This window comes from Nycticebus coucang, chromosome 5, assembly GCF_027406575.1.
Source record: "Nycticebus coucang isolate mNycCou1 chromosome 5, mNycCou1.pri, whole genome shotgun sequence".
NCBI lineage: Eukaryota > Metazoa > Chordata > Mammalia > Primates > Lorisidae > Nycticebus > Nycticebus coucang.
Window position 1 is genome coordinate 41,798,101 of NC_069784.1, and position 25,466 is coordinate 41,823,566.

Here is a 25,466-nt window from a genome sequence, read left to right on the forward strand (position 1 = left end):
AGTGTAAGTCTTCCAAGATTTCTACAAGTGTCTTTATCTACTGTGGAAGATCTGGCGTCTTGACTTTTATAATATGATGTTCTACCTGAGGACAGGTCCCAACTGGATTACTATTTGCACAACCGGTGGGCTAGTGACCCCTTTGTGTAAATTTGATACACAGCCACAGGGAGCGATTGGGGTTGTTTTGTGGCTGATGAAAAGAAAGCACTTTTGGGCGGCACCTGTGGCTCAAAGGAGTAGGGCGCCGGCCCCATATGCCGGAGGTGGTGGGTTCAAACCCAGCCCCGGCCAGAAACTGCAAACTGCAAAAAAAATAAAAATAAAAAAATTTAAAAAAAAAGCACTTTTGATGTTGTTTAATGCCAGTCCCAGAGACTGGCAAGGTAGGGCTGCATGGAATCACAGAGGTATGGTGCCTGCACCCTCATCCCTTCCCATCAGGCTGTTGAGTAGCTGTGAGTTTAATACCAATTCATTTAGTAGCAATTCAATAGCATTTAATACCAATTCATAAATGAGTTGGAATATTATACTTTTAAAAAACTTTTCCAGAGGCTTGGTGCCTGTAGCTCAAGCAGCTAAGGTGCCAGCTACATACACCAGAGCTGGCAGGTTCGAATCCAGCCCAAGCCCACCAACAACAACAATGACAACTACAGCCAAAATATAGCTGGGCATTGTGGCAGGTGCCTGTAGTCTCAGCTACTTGGGAGTCTGAGGCAAGAGAATCACTTAAGCCCAGGAGTTGGAGGTTGCTGTGAGCTGTGACGCCACCTCACTCTCTCCAGGGTGACAGCATGAGACTCTGTCTCAAAAAAACAAAAAAAAACTTTTCCAGAAATACTTCCCTAGTAATATCCTGGGAGAAGTTAGTCATAACTTGGAGTTCATTCAACACTGGTTGGGAATTTATTGGCTAAAGAAATACAAGTGATTTCCTGGGCCCCCGACCCATATTCTGTAAGATCTTGAGATGTTATTTGATTGGAGCCTTGCTCAGGTGTGGTCTATCAGATATAGCTTATCTGACTACCACTGTTGTTACCTAGCTGCAAATGATTGCTGGCAAGCTTAGTGGATCCTTCAGAAGGCCTGAGAGATCAAAATCAGTCCCCAAGATGTGGGCCAGTTGTCATGGTGATTCTATTGTAGCATCACTTTATTTATGAACTAAATAAAAGAAATCTTCAGTCACATCTGTTCGGTATGAGCCATTTCCTTCGGAGTTTGAATGGACATGTTTTCCTTTGGAGTCAGGACACATGAGAAGAGCTTCAAAGAGTTTCCTACTTTGTAAGAGAAGAGAAAGAGAAAACTGAATTGAGATCTGTTGCCTACCTTTACCATATGTTCCTACAGCAAAAGTTGCAAACTCTATCATGGGGATTTGCTGAGACTGAAACATCAAAGTTTTGTTGTTGTTGTTTTCCAGTGCTGAAATCAGATGTCATTACAGCAAGGCTCAAAAAGGAAATAGCTAAGTTGGTTCACCTCTCACCAAGTTTTGGTGATCTGAACACAGCTGGACTATTTTAGAACCCAAGAATGTCAAAGTTAGAAGGGACCTTGGTTTAGGCTGCCTTTTGTCAGTTGCTAGAGTTTGAAGAAGCAGGCCACAGCTGAAAAAGGTTGTACTACTCCTTGCTAAAAAGGAACAGCATGGGTCTACTACTGTCTTATCTTTCGTCGCACCATGACTCTAGCTCGCAATTTTGCATGTGGGTGTTGACGCGTGATAGTTTGTCTTTCTCCCCTTCTGCATTATAATCTCCCCGAAGATAGATACAGCAGCTTTTATTCATCTTTGTACCCCTTAGCATCTAGCTAGCATGGTCCTTGTTTGTTGAATGAATGAATGAATGAATGAGAATCCTGGGGAGTATGAGAATAAAGTCTTCAGTTTCTAGAGGGAAAAATAGGCCCAGAAAAGTATGGCATTCACCAAAGTCATGCCTTTAAGAAATGACAATGGTTTTAGCAAAGAACTAGACCACAGTTATGTCCCAAAGGGAGTGGTGGTCTTGGGCAAACCTGGGAAAGGCACAGCTTTGTTCACATGTCCACCTCCATATTCCCGAAGAGTCCAGAGGACAAAAGGTGAAGACCTCACAGCCTCAGCTTAGAGTTCAGATTCTTCCAGCTATGGACCCTTGTGTGTCACCAACAGGTGTTCCTACGGTATTTTCTCTCTCCTTCCCTGAAATGTTGTTTTTCTACATTTCCACCCCCAGGGGAGGTTGGAGTAGTTTTGTGATTACACCTGCACTCCTCCCATTGCCTCCGGCATATCTGAGCCTTAAAAAGAAAGAAGCAAAAACACTATTGGTGAACAGCAGCACTTGTGTCTGATGTTCTTTCTGCTCTGTGCATACTTCAGAGGTTAGCAAAGCCACCACACGCTGGCCTAAAGGGTTCTCTAGATGATAAGGCCAGCCATTGTGTCTCTGATGCCATCCCAAAGGGAAAGGTGAACAAATGCACACAGTCCCTTCTCTATGAAGAATGAGAAGACCTAAAGACCAGGCGAGGGTGGGGCACATGACTAAAGGCAGAAGAATCAAGGAGGGGACTTACCAAGGACGTGGGGATCGCAGAAGCTTGGTTGGTTTTTTGGCTTCTAGCCAGGCCTTTACCTGTAATCACCCAGAGGTAAAAGGAGACACAAAGCTCAAGGATCACTTTTTTGGCTCAAGGCACAGCTGAGACCCTCAGACCTGTCCTCTTTTACCTTGACCTTTCTCCAGGAGATCTTTCTACACCTGCTTACTCAGGGGTCCCAGAAGATCCTTCCTTTCATGGGAGACTTGGATCCTAGTTCCTCCAGGGGAGCAAAAAAATTCAGTCACAGCATAAAGCTGCCCCTCAAAGTCTGTGTGCTGTGAAGGCAGGTGGCCCTCAGACAGGGAACTTGCACTGTGGTTATCTCAGGGCCTCCCCCCTCCTGATCTATACATTTAGCCACTTAGGAAAGCCACAAGTTTCCTTCTGTCCTTCCAATGATGCCTTTGTCACCAGGACACGGGTCTCTTCCCCAGCCCACGAGCTGTCTGCATTGGTCTCCAGAAGACCAGGCAATAAAAGGAAGATCACATTCACTCACTTGACAGCTGCTCCTTGACCTCTTTCATCTTCTCTAATTCCTGCCTGTCCACCCCCTCCCCTCCCACCTCCAAATGGCCACTTACCCCTTCTATTCCTTTGACTTCTCCTCCTTTTGGACAAATGACTAATTATAGAGATGATCCCCAAACCCGTGATCAGTATGCAAATGATGAGAATGGATGTCCTAGAAGGAATCACAGCAGAGATCGTGTCCTTTCAGTTCTCTGCTCTGGACGCCCCTCTCTGGGATCTGCATCCTCAGCCCCCACCCAGTCACAGTAGCGCCTGGCAACTGTAGTCCTTTAGACCCTGACCCTTGGACAACACTTGATTAAACCTGGTGAGCATCAGACCAAGCTGGGCCAAGGAGCTCCTTCCTCAGAAATTAACTGGAAATTGGGAGCAGGAGGATCCAATCTCAGCCTGGTCAGTCTGCTGAATGGGGGGGAAATAAACTCAGAAACCATAAATGAATGCCTTCTCCTGTGGCAAGAAGAAAAAAAAAAAAAAATATATATATATATATATATACACACACACATATACGTGTGTGTACATATATACATTGTAGAACACAGAGAGAAAGAAGCAAACACACTTCAGAGTGGCAGATCAGAAACATGAAATCCTGATGACAATTTCCCCCGACAATTGTTCTTGACATTTTCTGAGGGTGGCCACATCCCTGCTCCTGTATTTGAAACACTGCCCTCTCCTTTTGAAAAATGTTCACTTTTAATTAGAGAGTACTTTTGCTGATTACAGCCAAGGATCCTAAACTATGTTCTTCTGAAAGAAAGCAAATAATCACATCAAGGATATATAGCTGGGGTGACAACGTGCCACTGGAAAGTGGCAGGTGCACAAACTATTTGTCACGTTGTGTTGCTGTTGCCCACCCCTCCAAACAGTTTGGTCTCCTAAGATTATGACTGACCTGGAGCGATCCACCTTGTGGACCATTTTGGCAGCCCGGCAGCTTCTGTTCTTGTTGCCTGAATCAAAAAGGATTTGGTGAGAGTCAGGTAAGGGCCCCACTCGGGCACTTCCTCAGCCTGCCGGCTGCTTCTCTGCCTACCATTCTCTTAAGACAAGGAGTGCTCAGGCTCACCTCAGGGCAAAGCTGAGGGGTCAAGTACAAGTATATACACGTGCCCTGCACAGGGAACAGCTCAAGACAGAGCGGGGACCCCTCTTAGAGGCCTGCCACCTCCGCAAGCATGGGAATAAAAGAAAACTCTGGAGTTCTTTCAAGGGAAATTCCAGGCATCTACCTAGCTAGCCTTAAAAAGTAAATGAGCAACCTGAAGAGCAAGAAGACACCAATAACAGTCCCCAAGGCAAGCCAGCATCACCAGGGGTTTTGTTCCCTATGGAAATTAATAGGGACCTTCTTAACATATATTTTTATTTCATACTATCCCACCAGATGGGAATTGCCAATCTCCTCTCACATATAGCCCAGATAAAGGAGAACAGGGCCTGAACCCTGACCACCATTCTGTGTTCTAAGTTTCTTCCTGAAGGGTGTGGAGAAAATCACTCCCATGGCCCAAACTGATGTATAACCTCCATGTATTTATTGGTTTTCATTTTGCCTTCAACTTCCGCTTCCCAAAACTATACCCCTGCCTTTAACAACCCTTGCCCATGTGCCATCCGGGAGTTTGTGTCATAAGTGTTAGCCTTCCATTTTCTTTGCCTGGCAATAAATGCCCCCTTTTCCTGCTGCAAATCTTGGCATCAGTGTCTGCCTTTACTGCACCGTGCAAGCAACCCCCAGTTCAGCTTGATAACAATTTCTTGGCCACTCGGATGGGACAGCAGTCTCAGGTGGGCAGCAGTTTTACTCAGGGACTGAGCTGTGCACGTTTGACTGCTGATGGGCTTCGCTGGCCCATCGCACTTTCATTGGGCAGTGTCAGGAACAGACATTTGGTTTTCTTGGGGCTCAGTCCCCATTCTCCTCCAAGGCTAGCCACAGAAACTAGAATCCCTCTTATCCATGAGCAGTCACAAGAACCAGAATCCCTTTTCCCCAAAACCAGCCATAAAACCTAAGAAGATTACTCTGTCTTTCCACCCTTCTGTGTACAAACCAGCCTGCTGAATGGAGGGGATGATGATCTTACCTACCTTATTTGACTATAGGTCATAAGACACACACACCCCCGCCATTTTAGAGAGTGTCCTGCCCCACACCCAGAAGGAAGTATGCTAAAAGAGGTCAAGAAGAATCTCAACCAACAGGCCTCTCTGGGTTTCCCCACTTAGTCTGTTAGCATTATTAGATCATGCTTTTGTCCAATTTGTATTTCTACATATGCTGTTCATATTTTGTGGAACTTAAGCATTACAATACACTTTCCCTCTGTACTTGGGTCTTCATCCTGCAGGTTCCCTGTATATATATTAAATAAATTGATTTCTTTTCTATTAATCAATCTGGCTCATGTCAGTGATTTTTCTATTAATCAATCTGCCAAGGACCTTGGTCCCTACAGTTTGGAAGGATGTCTTAGGTAAATGGTGCATTTGTGTGTGATAGCATCAAGGTATTCTCCCTTTGGACCCTTGGCTCTTCTTCATTGCAGCATGGGATTTGGTAGGGGATTACCCCCTAAAAGAGTTGAAGGTGTTACCAGATGAAGCGGGCCTGGCCCCCGTCACTGTCAGTCAATATGCTGAGACAGGGGAGGCCCACCAAACTTTGTCAGATGGCCAGCGATTCTGGAGAACAGTGAGAGTAGCTTCTCCAAGACTGTTCTGCTCTTCCATTTCCAAAATCACAGTTTTATACATGAAAGTTCAAAGCAAAAACATGTTAACCCTTATCTTAAACAATAATAATGGGCATAACCAAAAAAAATAAATAAATAAACCAAAAACAAAAATTACATAATCCATGACCCATAAGAAACAATAAGCAGCATAACCCATGACCCAAAACAACATTCCAATTCAAAAATTAATCTCCTAAATCAACTGCCCCAAACTACTCAAGATATACACCTTTAGGTTAAAGGTGAATTTACAAAACGGCAAGAATGGGGGACATGAGGTGAAGATCGCATAGGACCTAAACTGACCAGACCAGCTGTGTCGTCTCAGCCCTAGCCTGACTGACTCCATCTCATTCTCAATACATGTGCTCTCAAAGGGACTGTGACCTTGAGAAACTCTATTTGATTTTCTTGAAACAGTTTCTGGTTTTGAAATTCTGATTTGAGTGGCCTGATGTCTGTCAATGTCTGTTGTCATTCTGCCATGTCTCTTTGGGGAAGCCTAAAGGAATCCATGGCAGAAAGCAGCTCAGTGGCCTGACCTGCAGGGAGGCACTGTTTTGCCTGCTTCACCTGTCTTGCCCAGTTAAAACTCAGACACTGGCACAGTAATGGCCCTTGTGTCCGTGTTACGTGCGTAGTATAACTTTGTCTCAGCTGACATTGGAAATGTTCATTTAATTACTCCTTATAGCCTATTGAGGTATATTTTGCAGAATCGTATCTTTTGCCTACAAACCTATGAAAGAAAAAAGAATGACTTTCTTTTACAATGGTCAAGCAGAGTGATCCAGGCTCCACTCTTCTGGGAGCCATGGTAGAGGGAATTCAGGACCCGACAAGCCAGCAAAGGGGTAAAAATTCCTCACCAGTCAGGCTCCCAGCTTTTCTCTCTCTGTGGAATCTGGTTGAGCAGACAGTAAAAAAAAAAAAAAAAAAAATCCCTGTTTCTCTCTTCTGCAAGATTTTAAGTAAAAAGAAAAAAAGATTTGTGGCTAGTTTGGGGGTATAGCAACTCTGTACACTTTGAGCACTCTGTAATATAAATATTCATTCTCTTTGATCCCTTTCCTCCCAGTAACAGCTTTTTCCTTTCTCTTTGTCCATGATCTGTCATAAAGAGAGGGACCATAGGTGGCGGATTCAAACCCAGCCCCAACCAAAAACTGCAAAAAAAAACACACACAAAGCGGGGTACCAGCTGAGTTCACTCTCACCTTACATCCTTGAGGGCTTGACAGCTATGACCAAATGAGAGTGCTCTCTCTTGGTGTCTACACCTGAGGGGGGAGGGAGGTCAGGTAGCCAGTCTGAAAATGGCTGGAAATCTGAGACTTTTTAATTCCCCTTCACGCTCTTAGGACAATTTGTCTATCTTAGCTTATTTCTGATAGTGTGGGGGGAGATCTTGGGAGGTGCATCTTCCTTGGAAAGGCTATCAGATTAGGTCACTATTAGAATCAATATACCGATGGAAATTCAAATTGTCAATGGCCAGAAAATGAATCCATTAAATTAGATTCCTGAGATTGTTTTAAAAATAGATTTTAGAGATCTCTTATTTTCTAAATAGTTGCCTTATTGATTTGAAAAATTAAAGTTAAAAAGGATACATAATACACAGTAGTGTCTTAGCCTTTCAAAAAAGCAAAATTTTGACACGAAATAATGTTGAAACTTTTTGCAAGCTCAAACTTTCAATTCCGTGCAAAATTCCCCAGGAAGGCTGTTTAAAATTTCGTGCTTTTACCACCACAATTAGGGTTTGATTCCTGATCAGAAAACTAGTCTTTTTGGTATCGTAGTTGTGTGATTTTTGTTTTTTTGTAGTACCCCCCTTACTGATCTTTTTCCCTTCCGTGGACAGCTTTTGATTTCCTGCATTCTTCCATCTGTGGTAAAATACAGGGTTTGGAGTCTTCGTGTATGGATAGTTACCTGAGAAATTGAGACACTCTAGAAAATTTGGCCAGACAGAAATGTGAATTGTACTCCAACTGTGGCTAGTGAAACTATCCTTTATTTGAGCTGTCTTTGGGTTTGTTCCAGATCTTATGAGGACTGCCTTACATCTCTTAAGAGTGCCTTATGCATCTTCGATTAAGTCCTAACTGTGAGTAAGGCTTTTGGTTTCACTTGGGAGGATACCTTGGCAAAGGTTGGCTTTAGTAAGTCACTTGAGAGGGAACCTTTCATAGAAAAAGATTCAAAAGCCAGAAATAGGCTCGGTATGTAGCACAGTGGTTACAGCACCAGCCACACACAATGAGACTTGCCAGTTCAAACCCGACTTGGGCCAGCTAAACAACAATGACAACTGCAACAAAAAATAGCCGGGCTTTGTGGCAGGCGCCCTATAGTCCAAGCTACTTGGGAGGCTGAGGCAAGAGAATCACTTGAGCCCAGGAGTTTGATATTGCTGTGAGCTGCGACGTCACAACACTTTACTTAGTTGGGCGACACAGTAAGACTCTGTCTAAAAAAAAAAAAAAAAGCCAGAAATATCAGTTGTTTCTCCCAGCTAAAATCTGTGTGGGAAGAGATTTAAAAGAATTTTTTAAAGAGACCTGTGATCAGAAATCAGGTTAATTAAAGGCTGATACACAAGTTGTACCATAAAAAATAACTAAAACCCAAAACTTATATGTGCGTGATGGCTGACAAATCACTAGCTGAGGGTAGTTGTTTACAATAAACAGTTATTACTCCAAGTGTTTATATAAGAGAGGGCCCAGTTCAAGCACTTCGAGAAATGTCTTTGTAACAAAGTACACTGTAAAAGCATCACATGTCCTGGTCCCAACAGCGTCTGTCTTTGGGCTGAGATTCATTGTCGGTTCTGTCCTAAGCTCAGTGGTCCAGCTGAAAACCAGAATGAATTAAAAAGCCACCTACCTAGCTAGCTTGGTCCTTACAATACAACAGTTTGATATTGGCTTTTTATTTTTAAAAGATTTTCAAATTTCTTCCAGATCCATCTGTATCTCTCTTTATTAAATTGACTTGATACATGCTTAATTTGTCTTTGAGCTTATAAAGACATAAAAAGATGTGGTTTCTGTTAAGGGAAAAGTAATTTTTGTCTAGTTTAGAGGTTTTTAAAGATTGTTTTACTTTTTTTTTTTTTGAGACAGAGTGTCGCTCAGTCACCCTGGGGTTGAGGGCCCTAGTGTCATAGCTCACAGCAGCCTCAAACTCTTGGGCCCAACCAATCCTTTTGTTTCAGCTTCCTCAGTAGCCGCGACTACAGGCATTTGTCATAATGCTCGGCCAATTTTTCTATTTTTAGAAGGGGTCTTGCTTTGCTCAGGCTGGCCTTGAACTCCTGAGCACAGGAGATCCACTGTCTCAGCCTCCCAGAGTGCTGGGATTACATGTGTGAGCACCACCCCTGGCCTGTTATACATTTAAATATTTAAGCTGGGAGTATCAGTGGCTCACACTTGTAGTCCTACCACTTTAGGAGGCCAAGGCAGAAGGATCGCTTGAGGCCAAGAGTGCAAGACCAGCCTGAGCACCACAGCCAGACCCCATCTCTGCAAAGTTATGGTGGCTCACACCTGTCCTCCCAGATACTCAAAACCAAGGTAGGAGGATGACTTGAGCTAGGGAATTTGAGGTTGTAGTGAGCTACGATGGTGCTACTGCACTATGGCAACATAGTAAAACCCTGTCTCAAAAAAAAAAATTTTTTTTAATGATAAAACTAAATGAATATAAAAATGTTTTTAAAGAAAGAATAAAAAATGATAACAGCTCGTAAAAGATTTATAAAAACCCCATTTCATGTAGTCAAAGTTTATTGTGATTGGGTGGATCTGCTTAAGAATTTATTTATTTATTTATATTTTGAGACAGAGTCTCAACCTTTGCCCTGGGTAGAGTGCTGTAGCATCATAGCTCACAGCAACCTCCAACTCTTGGGCTCAAAAGACCCTATTACCTCAGTTTTTCTATTTTTAGTAGAGATGGTGTCTTGCTTTTGCTCAGGCTGGTCTCGAACTCATGAGCTCAAGCAATCCACCTTCCTTAGCCTCCCAGGGTGCTAGGATTACAGACATGAGCCACCACACTTGGCCTCTGCTTAAGAATTTATTAAAATTAACTTTAATGTTGGCAATACATGAATATAAAAGTAAAATTTCATTTTCTCTCTTTTGAACAAGATTTTTTTATATAATGATAATAAGAAATAATAAAATATTTTTGTTCATCTTTGGAATAACTGCAAAAAGGAAGGGAGAAAGAGATAAATTTTGTTTGCCTCATACTGTCTTTCGACTGGCAGAGAAACGGAATCTCCTGTCTATCAAAGTACAAAGGATTTTACTTTTTGAAATCTATAAAATTATCACTTTGGCAAAATGAGTAACCATTATTTTACAGTAACCTATGATCTTTTTGTGATACCAAGTATTTTAAAACTTTGATATTTGACAGACTTCAAATTCAAAATTTCAAATCCTCTAAATTCAGTCTTCTTGACCTTAAACTAACGTTTTGGATACTAAGGCCTTGAAAGTCCAAGAGGGACCAGTAGGCCTATATGGTGTTTTAAGATCATATGGAAAGCACTGTCAAACATAAAATGGTGTTTAACTTTATTTGGGTCAAATTTATATAAATGTATTCCAGATGTATGTTCCAAAATTATAAGAGATTCCTAAAATTCTGATATGTTTTGGTATATGTTATCAGTAATAACTATGATCACTGTTAAATGGTTGTAGACTACAAACTAACCATTCCTTGTCAATTGCATCTTTATGGCTTTTCCAAGAATTTGTTATCCACATTTATTATTTTACTTTGATTCTTCTCAAAAAAGCAGTTTATAATCAGCTATAGTCCATAATTTGCTCCTTCTTTAAATAAATTTATGGAAAAGCTTCTTACAAATACATTTTTTTGCTAGACAGTCTTGCTGTGTCACCAGGATAGAGAACAGCAGAGTTATTTTAGCTCACTGCAACCTTAAGACTCCTAGACTCTGGACTCAAGCAATCCTCTTGCCTTGGCCTCCCAAGTGGCTGGGACTATAGGCATACACCATTATGCCCTCCTAATTTTTCTGTTTTTAGTAGAGATGGGGGGTCTCACTCTTGCTCAGGCTGTTCTCAAATTTCTGAGCTTAAGTAATTCACTCACCTCAGCCTTCCAGAGTGCTAGGATTACAGGTTGAATACAGGTTTTTGACAGCATTGGAAGGCAACTATGGTCACCACTATACCACCCACTCCATTTAATGTTTAATAACTTTGAGGATAACATCAGCGGACTAGGAAAAAACTTTCAGGACTCTAATATTAAAAAGTGACATGTTCATGAGGATGGCTAAGCCAACATCAAACAGAACAGGAGTTAATGACATGGAACTGAACTGAGAGAGGACTGAAACAACTTTGTCATGAACTTTTTGTTTGAAACATTGCTCATTCTTTTTATGTTTTGTTTTCCAGAAGAAAACTTTTTTCCTTTGAGCTATTTGTAGCTTACAAAAAATTAAGAAAAATATGCTTTTGTCAACAAAATTTGAAGCACTTTTTCTTTTTTTCTAACTGATTTCTCCAGAATTTTGAAACTACAGAGGATGCAAATATATCAAAGTACAAAGTACAAAGTATAAGGGGTATATATATACACACACACACTTTTTAAAAAAGGTTTAAAAATATATATTAAATTTGTAATACTCAAGTCGATTGACTTCTGCAATTACAAGACGTGCTTAACATGACTTGTATTCATCTCTTATTTATTTATTTATTTGAGACAGAGTCTCACTATGCCGCCCTCAGTAGAGTGAGGTGGTGTCACAGCTCACAGCAACCTCAAACTCTTGGGCTTTATGCAATTCTCTTGCCTCAGCCTCCCTAGTGGCTGGGACTACAGGCGCCCGCCACAATGCCCAGCCATTTTTTATTGCTCTTGTTTTAGCTGGCCCAGGCCAGGTTCGAACCTGCCACCTTCAGTGTATGTGGCTGGCGCCATAACCACTGTGCGGATGCTGAGCCAGTATTCATCTTTTATGATTGGTACATATTGAGTATTCATTTCAATACAGCTTTTTCCTTTCTTAAAATATGTGTATGTTTTTTAGCACCCTCAGTATTAGTGAATATTCTTAATTTATAACAATAGAATCATTTGCCCAAGTTCAATAAGAATGTTTTCATTTGTTAACAGGACAGAATCGGAGGCAGTGGTTATTTTACCAAAGCTTTCACTAGAATAACATATTTTCAGATATGACCAGACTTCTTTGAAATACTGAGGTTGATTTTATAGAGCTCATAAAAAGCCTTTTGACAAGATGGACTGAAACTTCACCTATACAGTTCCTTCATAGGGCTCCTGATCTGTGATAAAGAATGTCACCTCCTGATAGGTCCAGGAATCTCAAGTTATTGTGGAACCTCAAGAAGAGCGTCATCCATCCAGTTCATGTGGGTGTTGCAGAGAGTCGGGTGGCAAATCCTGGAGTTGGCTGGCCTCAAGCCTCGTAAAAGTCTAATCTAAAATTCCTCATAACAAATCCAGTAAAGCCAATTTTTAAAGAGCCTCTATAGTTAGTCACTATTCTTGCTGTGCTTTACACAATAATCAGGACAATTATAAGACTAAAACTTAACTTTATAAATAAATTGGTCCTACAATAATTTGTCTTTAGAAAAAAAGAGAAAACTAGAGAGGGAGAAAAAAACACATTTTAAAATCTACAACGTATCTTTTATTAAATTCTAGACTCATCCATTGTTTTTGAATTTTTATTGTTTTCCTACCAATGGACTGGGCACCCTAGGCCCCAGACTCTCTCCTCTTCCTCATGCTCCCAGTTAATTCCCAGCACCATCAACAACAACCCTCTGTTCCAAGGAGAGAGAGGTCAGGTAACCCCAAAGAACCTAGGGGGAATCTGAGCTGGTGCTCATTGGCTCCAGTGTAAGTACTTACCCCAATATACCCTGGCAGGCTTCTTACCTTTCTCAGACCAAAAATCACTGGCAATGTCTCCTCTGTTGTCAGTCACAATCAGCTCTGTAAAATCCATGTCATCCCTGGCAAAGTCCCGCTGGATGCCACACCAGTACCATCCCGTATCCTCTTTGGTCAGGCAGGACACGGTGACAATGAGTTGGTTTCCCGTGTCCCTCAGGGCCACACGTTCAGTGCTGTTGGGAGTGAAGGCGATCACATTGCAGTAGTCCCGGAAATAGCCTCGGCACCAGTATTTGGGGTGATCCTTATAATGGGCATCATAGCTGCAGATGGCGGAAGCACTGTCCAGCACAAAGCTTTCCTTGAGCTTTTCATCCATGACCATAGCATCTGTGAAAACACACACACACACACACACGCACGCACACACACATCATTGTTCCTTCAGACACATTGTAGCTCCTGCCCTCCCACAGGATAGAGAATTGGAGGCTGGAGTCTTGCCTTTTCAGGATTGACAGCTGTTATGAGCGGAACTGTGAAGAATCTCAGAAAATTTCAACCCCAGATATGCCTCCTTGGTATAAAAAGTACTTTGAATTATAGACCCTTCTAGATCAAAAAAGCATTAGAGGGGCTTTCCCTCTATCTGCATCAACCAGAGTGACCAACCAAAAGATCAAAAGGGTCAATTGACTTCCTTTCCTGTCCCTGTTGTCTCCTGTCCCTATATTAAAAGGAAGGAGGATTGAGAATGCAACCAGATCTGACCCAGATCATTTAGTATAACACCTTTCTCCCAGGTTAGCTTAGTTTGCTAAGAGAACCATTTACAAGTCAATCTATTTTCCCCATCTATTTATTTCCCCAGCACCATTTGATCCTCCCCAAACAGTATTACCTATACGTCTTAGCTCCTCCTGCCCTCTAAAAGTCATGTATAAAAACGTTTGGATCCCACTGGGATACTGAGTAATCATGCCATATTTCTCCCCATGTGCATCATAAATAAGCCTTTCTCTTATTAATCTGCCTTAATTGTGAGTTGCTCTTTCAGCAAACTTTTGGGGGACTGAACAAGTATCCTCTCATCCCTGTATCTGTGTCCCACCCCAAAGTTCACATGTTAAAGTTCTAACCCCTATTTTTTTTTTTTTTTTGAGACAGAGTCTCACTTTGTCGCCCTCAGTAGAGCGCCATGGTGTCATAGCTCACAGCAACCTCAAACTCTTGGGCTTAAAAGATTCTCTTGCCTCAGCCTACCAAGTAGCTAGAACTACAGGCACCCACCACAATGCCTGGCTATTTTTTGTTGAGGTTTGTCATCATTGTTGTCTAGTTGGCCCGGGCCAGGTTCAAACTCACTAGCCTTGGTGTATGGGGCTGATGCCATAACCACTGAGGTACCTGTTACCTTGGAATTTGGCTGTATTTGGACATAAAGTCTCTAAAGAGGTAATTCAGTTCAAATAGGGTCATTGGGGTGGCCCTTCATCTAATTTAGCTAGTGTCCTTATAAAAGAGAGAGAGATTGGCTTGGAGCCCATAGCACAGTGGTTACAGCACCAGCCACATACACTGAGGCTGGTGGGTTTGAACCCAGCCTGGGCCTGCCAAATAACAATGACAACTACAACCCCAAAATAGCTGGGCATTGCGGCAGGTGCCTGTACCAGCTACTTGGGAGGCTGAGGCAAGAGAATCGCGTAAGCCCAAGAGTTTGAGGTTGCTGTGAGCTGTGACACCACAGCACTCTACCGAGGGCAACATAGTGAGACTCTGTCCCGCCCACCAAAAAAAAAGAGACACTAACAACACAGAGGAATGACCCTTTGAGGACATGACAGGAGGGCAGGCCAAGGAGAGGCCTCAGGATGAAACCAAACCTGCAGACACTTACCTTGACCTTCTAGCATCCTTAACAGTAAATAAATAAATGTCCATCGTTTAAGCCTCCTAGACTGTGGTATTTTGTTTCAGCGGCCCTAGAAAACTAATACAGCAACCTTGGAGAAGTCTTTTTCCCCAGCCTAAGAGTGGGTCAGACACGGAGAACTCTCACCACTTCTTGGCAGGAGCCTTTAAGAGCCCGAGGTTTACTATTAGTAGATTCTCTGTCCTTTGTTCCCACCCCACCTTGGCACCCTCAAAAAGAAAGTGAGAAGGTTCAGAGACTTCTGCTGGCTTCATAGAGCTGAAAATAGAGGGAGTTAGGTTTGGTCATTTTTTTTTTTTTTTTTTTTTGCAGTTTTTGGCGGGGGCTGGGTTTGAACCCACCACCTGTGGTATATGGGGCCGGCGCCCTACTCCTTTGAGCCACAGGCTCTGCCCCAGGTTCTGTCTTTAGGAGCTAAGAACCTCATGCTTCCTCTGTACAAGACCAGCACAGGCACCTCTATGATCTCAGGATACTGCGTAATGAGAAAACTATACACACCCTGTCCAGCTTGACCAGGGCTGGGAAAATGTCTGACCAAGGAGAAGATATGGGCAGCAGAGCCCATCCCTCTCTCAACCTTCCACATGTGTGCTGAGGACCTTCCAATGCTCCTCAGATATGGCTCCTATAAAACAGGCTCCCATCCTTGATGTCGTTCTGTTCTCATAATGACCCCACAAGGAAGAGCCTCAGTTTATATACATGGATGCTGACCCAAAGAGAGGTGCAGTGACTCGACAGTCACACGACTGAAAGGCGGCAGAGCTGGTTCAAGGCCAGTCTTCCAATCTCATCTTGGGGTCGCGCTTGGGCAGAAAGGGGTAAGTTGAGTCCTCATGTATCTGCACAAATAGTTTTTGAGGGGATAAGAGGAAGAGAAATATTTTTTGAGAGGAGAGGAGGAAGAGAGGGACACTTGGGGAAACTGAAAGAGAAACTACGGAGCCCTCATTTTAGCCAAAGATTTCAAACTCCTCACAAGCCCTCTTATAAGAGCTAAAAACAAGAACTAATATTATTTTCACCTCTTTTATTTTCCCATTCATTACTTAGGTGGTTTGTGAGAACAAGCAGAGACTCCACCAGGGAGGCCACAGCTTGAAGGGCTAGAATTGTTCCTATCCCCATCTTACCTGAAAAGAGGGCAAAGGAGAGCAGAATAAAGGGCCACATGGCTGGAAGGAAGCAAATCTTTAACTGGAGTGATAGGATATACCCAGGGATCTCAGGAATCCTGGACCTGTTCAAGGGAAACAGATATATTTGAGCTTCAGATGGTTTTATTATTTGAACAGACTAGTGAAAAGGGAGAAGAACCAAGTAATCCAAGCAATGCTGCCTTAGATAGGTGTCCAGGTTGTACACTGCACAACGGTACTGCACCAGAGGGTCATCAGAAGGATGCCATTCATGGACATAAACTTACTTACGGGGCAACTAAAACAATTTGGGGCTTCCTGGCAGAGCCTCAAACAAAAGTGGAAATCTCTCCTCTGGACAAATCTGCCACACCAGGTCTTGTACACATTCAAAAGGGCACACGCGCACACCTACCATCACTGGCACACATTTGCAGGTGCTCATTTGTGCCCTGCCCTGTTGCCAATGATCCTGGCATCATCAGAGGCTGCTCCTCCTGTCTGCCATTATTCTTGGAAGCCCAATCTCTGTATAAGTGAGAGGAATCTCAGCAAAGAGATTCCTCACTAACCCAACTCTCCAGTGGCCCCTGCAGCCTCCTGGGGGGTGTGGTTGGTGGGTGGAGTGTACCAGCTGTTAGCAGCCTGTGTGCCTGGAATCTGAAGCGTGCGAGCACACACAAGTGTGGGTGCTTAGGTGTCAGCAGCCAGGGCTGCAATCTGCAGACTTCTCAAAAGCTCTGCTGGGAAGAGCTGGGAGAGAACTAGGAGATTTGTCATGCAGCAGCAGCGGCGGCTTCTCACGTGCTCTGACTGCTGGTTTTAGAAGTCTGAATCACTGAAACACCCTTCCAGTGAAATTAAGCTGGGCACTGCCTATCATGCTTCAGAGCTAGCACTTCCCATCAATGTCAGATGTGAATATTGCCCAGGTTGTGCAATAATGTCTTCTTTTGGGAGGGGGAGCCTTCCTCCAGTTCACACAAACTCAGCATACGGGCCAGTGGCATGCCTGCACTGTGTACTTAAATTTTCTCATTAACTCCTCATCAGAAAGTTCTGAGTTCCACAAATAAATTGCATGACAAAAAAGGAAGAAAGAAAAGGAGACCTGATAGATTACAGGGGGGCGTAGACATATCAACTAACTGAAATAGAGGGAACTTATTTATATTTGTATGGCAGCAAACAATTCAGAAAATGTGACACTATTAAGAAATAATTGTTAATTTATTTCTTCTTCGTTATTTATGATAACGGTATTGTCAGGGGGCAGCCTTCAAGGTAGCTCCTGGTGGTCATGCCCTCTGTAGTCCCCCTTCCCAATGAATCAAGGTCAGACTTTGTAATCCATAAAGTATGGCATAGGTGATGGTGTGTGACTTCAGAGCTAGGTCAGAAAGGGGGTATGACATGCACCCTGGTCTCTTGCGCTGCTCCCCGGGGAGTCAGCCACCAGGTCATGGGGATTCTCTAGCAGGCTGTGAAGAGGCCCAGGTGGGAAGGAACCAGTTAGCCAAAATCAGCTTACAAGAAATATGAGAGTCACCTTGGGAGTGGATCCTCTGGTCACAGTCAAGCCTTCAAGTGACTAGAAACTCAGCAACCTCATGAGAGACCCTGAACATGAACCATTCACTCAACCAGCTCATAGAAATCACAAGAGATAATAAAGGATTACTGTTTTGAGCCTCTAAATTTGGGATAATTTGTTACACAGTAATAGATAACTAATACAGACACCGTGGTCATGTTATTTAAAAGTAGTCCTTATCTCTGACAATGCTGAAATTGCCAGGGCTTGATTAATAACTAAAAACTTCCCTAATTTCTGTCCCTACTTCCAACTTAGGACCAACAAGAGAAAGCCAAGTATGCACCCCCAGCTAATGACACGGGGTGCCCCACTCCAGTTAGCCAGACTACAGTTTCCCCATGCCAACACTCTCCCATAGGAACACACATGAAGCCTTCCCTTTTTAATTTTCACTGTTAAAACAAAATAAGACTTAATTGGGCAGCCATTAGGCCAAGAGGACTCCAGCCCTTTGGGACCCTATATAAGCAAACAGAAGCCCAACTCAGTGGTAACCAATCAGAAACTACCAAGTCAACCCTTTCATAGGGACTTTCCATTTGAACCAATTGAATACACAGGGTGGACATAAAGTTCATGTGCAATTTAAATAGTAAACTATTTATCCTCCTTCCACAAACACCTTATAAATGTTTCTCCCTCTCAGTGGAAGGTACCAAATTGCTTGCCATCTGGAGCTGCCCGATTCATGAACTGCTGAATGCTCAGATAAAATCATTCCAATTTTAATGTGCCTCAGTTTACATTTTTACCCCACTTTAAAGCTTTCCCACTCTTCTGCCTGCCTTTGAGTCCCTACCAAAATGCAAGCAACTGAGGCTGACTCCCTCACTATAGCAAGCTCAGAATAAATAAATAGTCTTTGTGTTCATTAGTCTCCAATTATTTCCACAGTTGACTTAAAAAAAAAAAAAAAAAGGTAAAAAAAACCCTAAAACAAAACAGTTGCTTAACATCCACCTTTTCCAGCTTACTCGTATGGAAGAGGAAGAAGTTTTGTCTGGGTGGTCTTTTTACCTTACGTCTTTAAAATAAAAGCCCGCAGTTCCCTTTGACTGCTTCACTGAAAGAGAACCAGGCAGAAGGAGCTCTCTAAACCTGAAACCAGAATGGATTTCAAGCTCCTCAGCAGTGACCCTTGGTTCATTTGTTTTGAGTTACTGTAAAAGACATTTTCACTGTAAAGATTTCTTCTATGCTGGTGAAACACCTTATCTCAGGAGATCCCCATTTAACAAAAACAAAACAAAAAGCAGAACACAAAAAGCCATACGTGGACTCGCGAAGCAGTGGCAATCAAAAAGAAAAGAGAAGGAGGAGGAGAAGTAGGAAGAAGAGAAGGAAGCAAGAAAAAAAAAAAAGTACAAGCAGTTCTGAAACTGAAGAGCTGCAGCCTGCCTAATAACACCAAATGATTAAAGAAAGACAGCTGTTTTGTCTTGAGGGAAGTGGTCGCTTTAAATCAAGTTTCTAAAAAGAAAAAAAGGACACGGGTTAAGTGTTGCTATGACAGCTAGAAATTATTAGTAAACTAAGAAGCTTGGTGTGAAGATTACTGGGAGACAGACCTGAACAACACTTCCTCTCCGTTCTCCCTCTGTGCAAAGATTTCTGGGGCAGAACTGGATGGCAGGAACAGCAGAAGCCATGGAATCCACCCAGGGCCTCGTCTTGGGGGCACATTCTAACTAAAACAAATCAACGGAGGGGAAAACATCCTAGAATTCTTGCTTCTTCCTAGACTGACAAGAAGAGAAGCAAGGACCCTTTGCTGAAAAGAAATGTTTACAAGGTAAATTTTGTTATCAAGCTATAAGATTAGGTTTAGAATAAACTTTTAGGACTGGCTCAGAATTAAATTCACTTTCAGAGACACTTACCCTCTTTAATGTTGTTTAATTGAAATCTCCACTTTTCTGCTCTTGTCAAGTTAATATATTGCCTTGGGAGTGGGAATCTACAGCTGCAGATTTGAACACACTGAGCCAGACATTCCACCTTCAACTTCTGGAGCCATACTCCCAAAACGCTCAGACATAGTGACCGGTACTCTACCCTGTCCAGAATTCTGATTAGAGATCAGCAAGGTGAAAAAACAGCAGCCCTCACATGTACAAACTGTGGCTTATACCCATCCGTCTTGTCTGAGAATAGGCGGCAAGAAGCTCGTCTCCCATAAGGCAGGGCTGAGCTTAAGTCCCTGCTCTCCTACTTGTTAATCAAGGAGTTGCAGACAAATTACTTAACTTCTCTGTGCCTCAGTTTTTCTTCTGCAAAATGGTGATGGTACTAAGGGTGGCACCTACCTCACAGATTTTCAGGATCTAAAGAGATAATGGGCGGAAGGTATTTAACAAGTAATAGCTGCCCAGCATCTGTTTTTGCCTTGTACCCACTACTCCTGTTAGAATGAAACACCCGGGGAAATGATTAGGATTCTTCCTCTAACATTAAGGGAACAGTTCATGAAATTGGCAAATGCTCTGATCAACCCAGGAATAAGAAGCAGGGTGTTCTGGGGCAAGGGATAAAAAGCTGAGCAGGCCACGTGAGTCCAGGTAGCATATGAGCAGGTTGAGTGACTGTCAAGAGCAACCAGTCAGGTCTTCAGGCCCCAAGGGACCCTAGCAAAGAGCCACACAACAGTTAGCTGTCATCTTTTATTTATCAAGTACATTCACAGATAAGTTCAGCGATTTAAGTCTCCCTTAAAACCAGTTCACTCCTGTTCCCACCATCTCCTAGGCATCTTCTGAGAGCAAGTTCTTTGCTATGTTTCACACCGGGGTGGAACTGAGTGAATATTACATATGTGTCCAAACCACCTAGAGTCTTTTGTTGGTAAGTGAATGAAGCACCCCTCAGACTCCACAATTTCTTCTTCTGTTTGAGAAGGAGGGATATAAGTAAGCAATAGTAGAATAATACATTGTCCTCAAGTCAAGCCTCCAGAAAACTGAGTTAAAGAAGAAGATCAAGAAAAAACAACTGAAGTGGAGGAAGAGGGTCATAGGGGAGGTATGATAAGAGGCAGCCAGCCAAATATTCTCCACCTCGGAAAAAGGAATCAAGGATGCAAAATGCCCTTGGCCCAGGCAGATAGGTCAGGTCTTCAAGTGTTTGTTGAAGACAGAGAATCATCATCGTTCATGGATGACTACTCAGAAATCTGCTCAACGTTTGGGTTAAAGGAATTAGAGGAACGGCAGATCATACAGGATCTGAAGATCAAAAGATAGGTTTCCTTGAACCTTTTTATTTTATAAGCATAGACAATAGGGTTCATCATGGAGTTAGCATGGGACAGCAGGATGCCCAAGTATAGCACAATTTGTGGTACCTCCCCATCAAAGTAGATAACACAGTTGATGATGGATAATGGCAGCCAGGACACAGCAAATAAGAAGAGAACCAGAAACAGGGACTTAGCTGTCTTGAACTCCCGTCCATAAAATGCACCTGACTCTTTAGAGTTAGAAACGTTCTGACTGAGTTTCTTCCGGATGATGTAGAAGATGTCAAGGTAGATGACACACATGACGACCAGGGGGATTAAAATCCAGACGAAGAAGCTGAAGTAGACCATGTAGTCCATTTTTATGACGGAACGAAATTGGCAGGAGAGGGAGGTGACATTTCTGTGGTACCATGGGGTCAGTTTCACGTTCCAGCCAAACATGGGTGTCAACCCCACCAGGAATGATACCAGCCAGCAAAAGCCCAAGGCCAGCCATATTCTTCTCTGAGTGGTGACCCTTCTGTATCTGTTTGAATGAAAAAAGCCAGTGAGTTCGCAGCAGGAATTGCTACAGGGTGGAGGGAGATGGCAAGGGTAAAGGAGAGAGACAGGGTGAGCCAAAGCGTACACTCTCTCAATTCCCCAGTCTTCTGTTGAGAGAGGAGAGCGTTGATATTCTATGGTGATTTGAGCTAAACTCTACCGGATATGAAGATAGGATGGGCAGACCACAGAGAAAAATTCAGCAAACTCCTCTGGGGAATCTTCTAAAAAAGAACAATCTAGAAAGGATGAGGAATATATTGCTTAAAGTTATTTCCATTCCTAGTGTGAGAATTCTTCAGCTCTGGGAGGTAAGATTTACCTAAGTCTCTGGGGATCACATACCTGGTGTGAAATGGTCTTCTCAGAGCACGCTTGCCTGCCACGCCCTGCACTGTTTTGTTTGGCTGTTGTACAGATGCCCGTAAATTATGTTATGTCTCTCCACACTTCCTCTCTACCTGCCCTGCCCCTGCTTCTCTGTTTGCATGGGCATCCATCCTTGGTGTTTTGAGTTCAGTGATTCAGTGGAGTCGTATAGGTTGTGTTGAAGTACTTCAGAGACCTTAAAAGACTCAACCAGTAAAAGTCACCCTTTCTGCTTAAACCTCCTTCCCGACAGCAACCTACACAGACTAGAAGAAGGAGACTAATATTGTTAAATACCGACTTTTTACTCACTATATTTTATGTCAGTTAAATCTCACAACAAACAAGATATTTTTCTGATGATCTCCATTTTACTGATGGCAATTGTGAAAATAATAGGAGTTATAGCTACTATTTATGGACCATAGGCTGTGTGCCAGGTATTTTTCTAAGAACTTTACATATGTTAACTCTTTTAATCTTATGAGGAAAGTGCACATTATTATCCCCATTTTATAGTTAAAAAATTGAACCTCAGACAAGTACCTTATACCAGCTAGAAGAGGTGGGACTAAAATTGAAAAAAGGTAGGTCTGAGTTGAGAGCATCTTAACCACTGTGATATGGATGAAGAAACTGAAGGGGAAATAGTTTGGCCAAGATCAGTTCTCACGATCGTCTTTGAACACAGGCTTGTTTACATCTATAACTTAGTTGTAGCCCCCTCTCTGTGCTCTTTCCTCAAAGGAGAGGCGAAACATGAGGCCAGTGCAATTTAGGACAACTGGGGAATTAGATTTCTCAATTTAGCAGTCTGCTTTCTTCACATACTCACACAGAAGCTTGGAACTACGATGGGCAGTGAAGAACGTTTTTTGGGGGGGAAGGTTTCATTGCAGGAAGAGGAGTAGCAAGAGGGGAAGGAGGAAGAAAAGGAGGAGAAATATACACACTCTAAGAACCCTTTTCTCAAGCTTGAAGTGGGCACAGAATCAAAGCAAAAAGATGAAATAATAACCTGCATTTGCAAAGAAAAGAACCTCCAGTTTGTCTTCCCTCATTCTTATCTGTCTGCTTCTCCTAAAATAAGAAATTTTATCTGGTAGGGTTTTACCATTTCTAAAACTTAAGAGCAGTTTTTACTAATTAGAGACTTCATCAATGTCAGCTACCCCGAGGACTGAACATCTGCCTGTAGCCAGTGGAGAAAGGACTGGAGCATTCCTGGCTCTAGTTCCTGAGTCTCAGCTCATCATTCGTTGCTCAACTCTTCACAGACATTTATTGCCCTATTTCAACCTTGAGGACCAATGTGCATTCATTATCACTCAAAAGGTCTGGGATCTAAACTTTGTAGCCTCATTTCACAGGCACCTCTATAACTGCCCCCCATATCCCACAGGCTACCTGACAGTAAGCTTGACCCGCAAGTACCGGTCCACAGCGATGGCCAGCAAGGACATGATGGAGGCGTGGGTAAAGATCAGCAGCAGGCAGGTCATGAAAAGGCAGCTGTAGAAGTGGACTGTGATGCCCAGGCTGACGACGATGGCCAAAGGCATGACTAGCACCCCTACAGCAATGTCAGCCAGGGCAAGGGAGACAATGAAATAGAAGGTGGTGGTCTGCAGGCTGGGATTCAGCTTGACCACCCAGATGACCAGTACATTGCCCACTATGGCACACAGCCCAATGAAAACCTCCACAGTGATGTAGGTAAAGCTGGCCAGAGACAGGGCGGTGCTGTTGATGGGCATCTTGCCTTCGCAGAGGAGTCCCCACGGGGACAGGTGAGCCAGCAGGATCTGTAATGGCCAGCGAGCCTAGATCTTCCCAGATATCTTCCCAGAGGTCCATGGGTAGCAACAGTCTAAAATTCACACCTCACTCACTCCTCTTCTCTGGTGGGGTGATCCATTCCCTAGACAGGGCCCTTCTCAGGGCGAGCTCTTCCAGCTCCTCTGCCAGCCACACGCGCCTGGGCTCCTAGAGGCCTGCAGGATGGTTCTATGTGGGCTGAATGTGAAAGTCCTGCTACTCTTAGTTCCCCAGACAGACACTGTCAAGGCCTCTGCCTTCCCCTGTCCCCAGAGGGCTTTCTAAGTTCCATCAAGATAAGCAACCCTCTTTAGCGGTGTTTCAGGAAGTGAGATGTGCCAAGAGGAAGTACAGAGCACGGAACTCTCAGCAAAAAGATGGAAAGAGCCAAGGAGGAGGTGGGAGTGGCAGAGAGAATGGTCAAAACAAGATTAGGTGACAGAATTCATTCATTCAGGGACCAATGAGGGTACAGGACTGGGGGGGAGAGAAGCTAAGTGTGCCAACTATGCAATATTCTTGCTTTTGGCTGGGTTAGCAGCAAGGCCCCATATAAGGAGGCAGACAGGAGAAGCAGAGAAACAAGAAATAGATTTTGGCGGCAGCTTCCTAACCTTAGCCAGCACTTACTCCTTCTAAGTGCATAACAGCAAGCGCTGAGAATTCAGCTGCATGAGTTGACTCTTTGCTGAGCACAGCTGGCACCCAGCCTTTGCCACAACAATCCTTTGTCAAAGGGACAAGCAAAGAGTCTCTGCTCAAAAGAGCAAAAACTCAGCACATCTGCTGAGCCTCAGTCTCTCTTCTCAACCCACAACCCCTAGCAAAGTCTCTCGTGCTCTCAAACTAGCATCTACCAGTGTCAAAGCTATTTGAGGAACAGAAGGACAGCAGGATGACCAGATGCACAGAAGGGAGGGAAAAAGCAGTGTGTGCAGAGTCTCACAGCGCGTCCGGCCTCCCCCACTCCCAAGCCTCAGCACCATCATGCATCTGTCTGGGAATCAGACCCTTTTCCCTGAAGCTGCTCACCTGGTCATCGGCTTCTGGGAACCAGATGCTTGAACGCAGCTGTCATTTAGGGAGCCCACCTGCTTCAGGTGCTGCTCATCACTGTGCGAAGGGGTTATTTGGATGTAAGCCTGCACAGCAAATTGAAAGCACCTATATATGTGTACAGCCAAAAATAAAAATAGTGTGGTGGTGTCTAGCAACAAACACTCGTCAATGGGGCATTAGGGAGATGCCCTGGACAGGGCCTGTCCCTTTTCCTTGTTGTTCTGATTCTGCACCCTGTGATTCACTGCTTTTTCCCAACTCGATCCAAGTCTGACCTATAGGCCATACTTGTCCCCACCAGACTTGTCATCTCTCCCTGAGGAAACTCCCCAGACCAGACACTAAGGGGCAGTCCTTTCCAAATGCATTGCCATCATTCTGGCATTTTCCAAAATCAGCTCTGCCTAAATCCCTGCAATGCCGAACTTGAACAGCTTCAACAGTCTCCAGTGAATGTGGCCTCCCATAAACATTTCTACTACAACTGATTTCCTTATCTCTGCTTGAGAGGAGGAAGTTGCCAAGAGCAATTTCTAAAAGGCCGCATGTACTAGAAAAAGCCAGTTCTCATGATAAAGCAATCTTTGACTCTTGGAAAGTCACTGTAAAAAAATCCCCCCTCCCTCCTGTCTGACACATAGGTTAGTTCTTTAGGAATCAGCCCATCTCAGCTGGGCTAGAGAAACCAAGGAAACGGAGTTTGTGTCCAAACATAGCATTCTATAGACAAGATAACATGTGGAGGAAGAGTCCACTGGAGAGGAGGGAGGCAGGGGACACACATGGGGCCAACCAAACCACTTCTGCCCACTTGAGAATTCTACTTCCAGAATTCTCTGTACATATCATATCATGGGCGTTATTTTCTGTGAACAAGGGAAGCCCTTCCTTTGGATTCTCTGAATGGACAGTCTATCACTGCTCGGGGAGGGTGATT

The 25,466-nt window shown here is 43.5% G+C and overlaps 1 protein-coding gene across 2 annotated transcripts; it reads right to left on the reverse strand.

Annotated features, from left to right (window-relative positions):
- Positions 1 to 1,089: 1,089 nt before the first annotated feature.
- Positions 1,090 to 23,721, reverse strand: ADORA3 (adenosine A3 receptor). Of its 2 annotated transcripts, XM_053591055.1 has the most exons (7): positions 23,060 to 23,721; positions 15,900 to 16,006; positions 12,870 to 13,217; positions 4,043 to 4,100; positions 3,189 to 3,289; positions 2,578 to 2,636; positions 1,090 to 1,289 (listed from the first exon to the last, which is right to left on the reverse strand). In XM_053591055.1, the coding sequence occupies exons 1-7, from the start codon at positions 23,407 to 23,409 to the stop codon at positions 1,278 to 1,280; spliced, it is 1,035 nt and encodes a 344-aa protein (XP_053447030.1). In that variant the 5' UTR covers positions 23,410 to 23,721; the 3' UTR covers positions 1,090 to 1,277. The 2 variants fall into 2 exon arrangements, with proteins under 2 accessions (XP_053447030.1, XP_053447029.1); XM_053591054.1 differs by lacking the exons at positions 1,090 to 1,289; positions 2,578 to 2,636; positions 3,189 to 3,289; ... (1 more) ...; positions 12,870 to 13,217; positions 15,900 to 16,006 and adding an exon at positions 20,157 to 21,266.
- Positions 23,722 to 25,466: the final 1,745 nt, after the last annotated feature.

What these genes read in the sequence shown, in the direction of transcription:
- ADORA3 (XM_053591055.1), bottom strand. Translation starts at nt 23,409, where the DNA reads ATGCCCATCAACAGCACCGCCCTGTCTCTGGCCAGCTTTACCTACATC. An exon ending in CTCCTTTGCCCTCTTTTCAG is followed by an intron (nt 13,218 to 15,899) that starts GTAAGATGGGGA and finishes GTGTTTTCACAG; the next exon opens with ATGCTATGGTCATGGATGAA. An exon ending in AAGTCAAAGGAATAGAAGGG is followed by an intron (nt 2,637 to 3,188) that starts GTAAGTGGCCAT and finishes GGGTGATTACAG; the next exon opens with GTAAAGGCCTGGCTAGAAGC.